Raw genomic sequence first — 6,326 nt, 5'->3', positions numbered from 1 at the left:
AGAGAACGGACGGAACCAGGACAGGCCCATCAGCGCGCTCACGGACGCAAACACACGCACACACGCACGTCCACACAATGACACCGACACAGAAGCAGAAGCTGAGTAGGGCAGGGTGGACAGCGGATGAACCCACCTCACAGGGCCGCCCCCGCCAGCGCCAAGTGCAGGACTTGCTGGGCGCCACCAGAGGGCGCGCCGCCCCCAGGGAGCCAAGCAGCAGCCGCGCGGAACCCGGCAGGCTAGGGGAGCAGCAGGCGAGCCGGACGCGCCCCTGCAGCTCGGCCACTCAGGGTGCAGGACCCGGCCAAGGAGGAGGAGGAGGAGGGTGAGGAGCGGAACCCCCTCGTGGGCCCGAGTAACAGACGTGCAGGAGTGCTTCCTAGGAATTAAATCACGCTGCGGAACGCTGCGGCTCTCGGAGTCCTCCTGCTCCAAGTGTGTCTGTGGGTGTCTAGTGTGTGTGTGTTTAGTGTGTGTGTTATGTGTGTGTGTACGCCCTGGGGGGAGGGGACTTAGACCAAGCTTGGGAGAGAGGAAGGCGAGACGCGCCCGGGGAAAAAGGTCCATGCACATGGAGAAATTCCTTGCGCAGGACTGCGCGAAGAAACGAGCCCTCAGCACCTCCCCGCTGCTCCCCTCCCAGTGCAAAGCACCCAGCTAGTGAGAACCCTCACAGCCCCACCTCGAGCACCCCCCAAAACCGGCCCTGCACCCTCCAGCCCGGCTCCAGCGCCGCCGAGAGCTTTCCCCAGGACTGGCCCTGGCGGGGCGCCTAGAGCCCCAGTTGCATTGCTCCAGGAGAAAGGAGGGGGGCGGTGCATTTTGCAGGAGGAGGAGAAGGGGGGTGGGTGGTGGGGGAGAGAGAAAATTGCGCGGAGACCTGCCAAGCGCCACCGCCGCCGCCACCGCCGCTGCCGCCGCCGCCGCCGCCGCCGCCGCCGCCGCCGCCTGTGAGCTCCGGCGGGCAGCCGGACTGTCGGCTTCCCGGGGCATCTGGGTCCGGCGGGGCACAGCCCTGGGCGCTGCCGAAGCCGCCGCCGCGGCGAGTGCAGGCGGCTTCCCCCAGAGCCTGTGCTGCTCCAGCTCCTCGGGGGTGGAGAAGTGGGGGGTGGGGTTGTTGTTTGGGGGGAAGAAGGGGGAGGGGGCAACGCCGAGAGAGTCAGTGGTTTCCATGGTGATGGAGCTGAAAGTGCAGGAAATTTAAAGGCTTGGACCCTGCGAGACAGACAAACCGGTGCCAACGTGCGCGGACGCCGCCGCCGCCGCCGCCGCTGGAGTCCGCCGGGCAGAGCCGGCCGCGGAGCCCCGAGCAGGCGGAGGGAAGTGCCCCTAGGACCCGCTGGGCCAGCGGCGCTGCACAGAGCGGCAGGACGACGAGCAGCAAGAGGAGGAGGAGGGGAGAGCGGCTCGTCCACGCGCCCTGCACCGCCGCCGGCCCGGGAAGGCAGCGAGGAACCGGCGCCCCCCGCGCCCGCCGTCGCCCTGGAGTAATTTCGGATGCCCCGCCGCGGCCGCCTGCCCGAATAGACCCGGGAGAGGAGTTGCGACCAACTTGTGTGCCTTCTTTCCGCCCCGGTGGGAGCCGGCGCTGCGCGAAGGGCTCTCCCGGCGACTCATGCTGCCGGCCCTGCGCCTGCCCAGCCTCGGGTGAGCCGCCTCCGGAGAGACGGGGGAGCGCTGCGGCGCCGCGGGTTCGGCGTGCTCTCCTCCGGGGACGCGGGACGAAGCAGCAGCCCCGGGCGCGCGCCGGAGGCATGGAGCGCTGCCCCAGCCTGGGGGTCACCCTCTACGCCCTGGTGGTGGTCCTGGGGCTGCGGGCGGCACCGGCCGGCGGCCAGCACTATCTCCACATCCGCCCGGCTCCCAGCGACAACCTGCCCCTGGTGGACCTCATCGAACACCCGGACCCTATCTTTGACCCCAAAGAGAAGGATCTGAACGAGACGCTGTTGCGCTCGCTGCTCGGGGGCCACTACGACCCGGGCTTCATGGCCACCTCGCCCCCCGAGGACCGGCCCGGTGGGGGCGGGGGGGCGGCCGCGGGCGCCGAGGACCTGGCGGAGCTGGACCAGCTGCTGCGGCAGCGGCCGTCGGGGGCCATGCCGAGCGAGATCAAAGGGCTGGAGTTCTCTGAGGGCTTGGCCCCGGGCAAGAAGCAGCGCCTGAGCAAGAAGCTGCGGAGGAAGTTACAGATGTGGCTGTGGTCGCAGACCTTCTGCCCGGTGTTGTACGCGTGGAACGACCTGGGCAGCCGCTTTTGGCCGCGCTACGTGAAGGTGGGCAGCTGCTTCAGTAAGCGCTCGTGCTCCGTGCCCGAGGGCATGGTGTGCAAGCCGTCCAAGTCTGTGCACCTCACTGTGCTGCGGTGGCGCTGTCAGCGGCGCGGGGGCCAGCGCTGCGGCTGGATTCCCATCCAGTACCCCATCATTTCCGAGTGCAAGTGCTCATGCTAGAACTCGGGGTTCCCTTCCAGCACCCGGACAATTGATGGAACCCCACTGACGCCCTCCCCCCGCCCCCCGCACCGTCTCCAACCAGTTCCACCACCCTCTCGCGAGGGGATTCAATGAACTTTTTTTCCTTTCTGGCTACAGAGACCTAGCTTTCTGGTTCATGTAATGCACTGTTTAACTGTGTAGGAATGTATATGTGTGTGTATATACGGTCCCAGTTTTAATTTACTTATTAAAAGGTCAGTATTATACGTTAAAAGTTACCGGCTTCTACTGTATTTTTAAAAAAAAAATAAGCAAAAGGAAAAAAAAAGAACAGAGCAAAGAGAGACTTATTCTGGTTGTCGCTAATAATGTTAACCTGCTATTTATATTCCAGTGCCCTTCGCATGGCGAAGCAGGGGGGAAAAGTTATTTTTTCTTAAAGTACAAAGAGAGGGGAGAACTTTTGTAGAAGGACTTTTAAAAAGCTATTTTCCATTCTTCGGAAAGTGTTTTGGTTTTCCTTGGACCTCGAAGAAGCTATAGAGTTCAATGTTATTTTACAGTTATTGTAAATATAGAGAACAAATGGAATGACTAATCATTGTAAATTAAGAGTATCTGCTATTTATTCTTTATAATATCCCGTGTAGTAAATGAGAAAGAAGTGCAGAGCAGGATTAAAGAAAACCACTAAAATCGACTGCGCTCGACACTGCGATTCTCTGTGTTGGTGATTGATGGGGGGTGTGGGGGCTGGAAGGGGCGGGTAGGGGTGCCGCTGTGCTTACGTTGCCTGTTGGGAGAAGGGGCTCATCTCCTCTTCTGGTGTGATGGAGATGACCGCTCAGTTTTTCACGGGGGGCGGGGGGGGTTATTCTCAAACCCCTCACTCGAACATCACGTGGCCTTCGCCCAGTCTCCCGTCTTTTTCTCCCTATGTCACCAAAGCTCCGGCCCGTCCTGACCTCGACACCCAGCCGGCCCCCTGGAGCTGACCCCAGGCTGGGCCAAGGGGCGGTGGTGGGGGGGGGTAGAGGGAGGGTGGGCGGCCGCTTTGTCCTGCCTGACAGGCCCTTCACAATGGGGACACGTGTCTTTCACACCTACCCTGGGGGCGGAGTGCCGCTGAAACTTGACCCCCGAGGAATGGGGGGGGGGGGATCAGAGCGCGCCCACCCAGATCCCGCCACCCCTCCCGCCTCGCACCGCTCCCCCCCCCCCATCAATAACCAGCCTATGTTAACCCTTTGCACGCCCGGAAGCTGCCGTGATGCAAGCTGAGGCGATCCGGTCCTTGGGAATCAACACTCAGGCTCCGGGATCCTGCAGGTCTGAGCCCCCCAAACCCTAGGCCCTCAGCTGGAATTGCTGGGGGCAGCTGGGTGACTTGACACTCGCCTCCCTCCCCCACCGCCCGCGTGTCCCAGGACCTAAGGAGGACTCTGAGGGTCAGGATTTCAGAGGGGTCTGAATTTGGGTGAAAAAAGCCACCACTGGGATCTGCAGTCGGGAACAGGGGGCGCCCCCACCCCCACTCCGCTTGGGGGTGGGGAGGGAGGAGAACGCAGAACGGGGATCTTTGAGATTTGGGGTTAGAGAGGGGCAGAAGACGTGTTACCCCTTAAAGGGACATGCAAAATAGCACCCTCACCCCACCCCTTAAAAAGCCAACTTCTTGGGGCTGGCGCTCGACTCGCGTGCGTCCCTCCGCCTCAGTCCGCGGTGGCGCCCATCCGCGCAGCTCCACGTGGGCCGGCTTCCTGACACTGCTCAGCGCTCCCTTTATTTATCTTGGACTCCAAAGTCGCTCTCTTTTGCTCCCTCCCCGCCCCCCTGCCACCTCCCCGCGCCTCCCTCCCCCCCCCCCACCCCGGGGCTGGAGTCCCAGCGAATCTATGCTAATTATTTCAAACCTGCGCCGGGTCCCCAGCGCAGTCTCAATGCCCCCGGCCCCGCCCGCCCTGTCCCTCCAGCCGGGCGCTTTCTTCCCTCCCGACGCAGCCTCGGTGGCTCCTCATTTCAATAGCCTGGCCCGGGAGCCGGAGCCCCCTCCCCGGCGCTGCCTCCGTCAGCCGTGGGACAGACGTTAGGGTATTCATTAACTGAGAGCCGAGGAATAACGGCATTATTCCCCCCAGAGAGGGCACCCTGCCCCCGCGACTATCTGAGGCTTCATTGTAAAAGGATTAAAAGTTAAAGACCTCCATCTTATGATTCTTTCATTTAATCTTCCTGGCGCCTGGGAGACATGCTCGATGGATGATGGCTTTTAAAATATTCCTAATGTCGGCTACCTTAAGACTCCAAGCCCGGCAAACAAACGTAATTTATTTCCAGAAGAAAGGGGATATTGAGATGTTTAAGTTTATGAACCGCCGTCCCCATGTATATTTGTTAAGTTCTGACAAATACCCAAATAACGTTAAAATCAGCCATTCATCACTTATGAATTTATGCAAAACTTTCTGTGCCCCGGGCCAATATTTTTTTAGACAGAGTTTCACTCGCTAGGGGCGGAGGTGGTGGGGAGGGGGAAGGGGAGGGGGCTTACGGGGCGGTGGGGGGGGGAGCCGAAAGCAAGAATTTTCATGCCTGGTAAACACGCGAATTATGCGAAGAGAGTTATTCCCAGCTGGGCGGGCAGCCAAAACTCGGAGAGCGCGCTGAGGCCAGCGCCCCCACCCCCACGTTGGCAATGTCATTGGATTACAATGCGAGGTCTTCCCCTCCGCGACGCCCCCTCCTCCCTCCGCCCGCCCGCCCGCCAGTGCCCCTCCTCCCCACCCCTGCCCACTTGGAAAACCCGCTCGCAGCCGGCGAGCTTCTCGGCTTTCAGAGCCAGAGCCGGTGTGAGCTAGGAGGACCCGGGCTACTGCAGACGTGACGGGCAAGAGACAGACCACCGCACAGACAGACCAAAGGACAGGGCCCCAAGCCGCTCCGGACGCGGAGAAGAGGACCCAGCAGGATTCAGGCAGACCCAGAAGAGAAGGAAGGAGGTGCTGGCTCCTGGAACATTGTGACTAATGCACAGCCGGTTACGTCTCCATTATTATTAATGTTGATAATACTAATAATAGCATCGACTCGGAAAGGAGTAGAGAGCTCTGGGCAGAGATGCAAGAAAACTGTCCTCTGCGGTCACCTAGTGTCTATCTCCTGTAAGGAGGAAAATTGATCTTGGTGTCTTCTGCGGTTTTGACAGCCTGTGCTTATGAATCTATGCAGCTGCTGGGGCACCGTGCCTCCCCAGGATGGAGATTAGAACCATTACAGAAACAGACTCATCCACTTTTTCAAAATCCTGGAAGAGAATGGCAAGGTGTCCGGCAGTCCAGCCCTCCTGCCACGATTGCAGGAAATCAATCATCAGCCCTCTATTTTCAGCTCTTTATTCCTTCCTTCCGCTCTTCCAACACTCCCCACACTTCATGCACAAGTATACCAAAGCCAAATGTCCACGGAAAGCCAGCACCCTCAGGGGAGGGCTCTCTGGCCCCCAGAATCTGGGAACCGGATCTGGTTCCCTGTTGAGATGGAGAAGGCCAGGGGTCCATTATCAGTCTTGCTTCTGAGACCCCTGGGAAAGGGGGTTGAAGTTTGGTGGCAGCTGCAGGGGGGAAGCTGGTTGTGTATTAAGAGCTCTTAGCTGTGCTGGATGGGGACAGCAGGGGGAGGGCCCAGCCCATATTGGTATTTTGAAGGGGTGATTCATCCTTTTTCTTTAATGCTCTTGGAATGTCAGCGCTGGAGGGGAGCTTAGATTCCAGTGCCCACCGCTCAATTTACAGATGAGAAGACTGAGACCCTATAGGGCAGACCGATCACATGGATTAATATAGTTGGGCTTAGCCAGGTAGCCTCCGCTGTGCCTTTTCACTCTTC

The 6,326-nt window shown here is 60.1% G+C and overlaps 1 protein-coding gene across 1 annotated transcript; it reads left to right on the top strand.

Moving 5' to 3' along the window:
• Positions 1-797: 797 nt before the first annotated feature.
• On the top strand, positions 798-3,144 carry NOG (noggin). Its single transcript, XM_032321978.1, has one exon. It carries the CDS (start codon positions 1,758-1,760, stop codon positions 2,454-2,456), a length of 699 nt encoding a protein of 232 aa, XP_032177869.1. The 5' UTR covers positions 798-1,757; the 3' UTR covers positions 2,457-3,144.
• Positions 3,145-6,326: the final 3,182 nt, after the last annotated feature.

This window comes from Mustela erminea, chromosome 18 (genome assembly GCF_009829155.1).
Source record: "Mustela erminea isolate mMusErm1 chromosome 18, mMusErm1.Pri, whole genome shotgun sequence".
NCBI classification, from domain to species: Eukaryota; Metazoa; Chordata; class Mammalia; order Carnivora; family Mustelidae; genus Mustela; species Mustela erminea.
The sequence above is the reverse complement of the archived record's forward strand: the minus strand, read 5'-3'. Positions and strand labels throughout refer to the sequence as shown.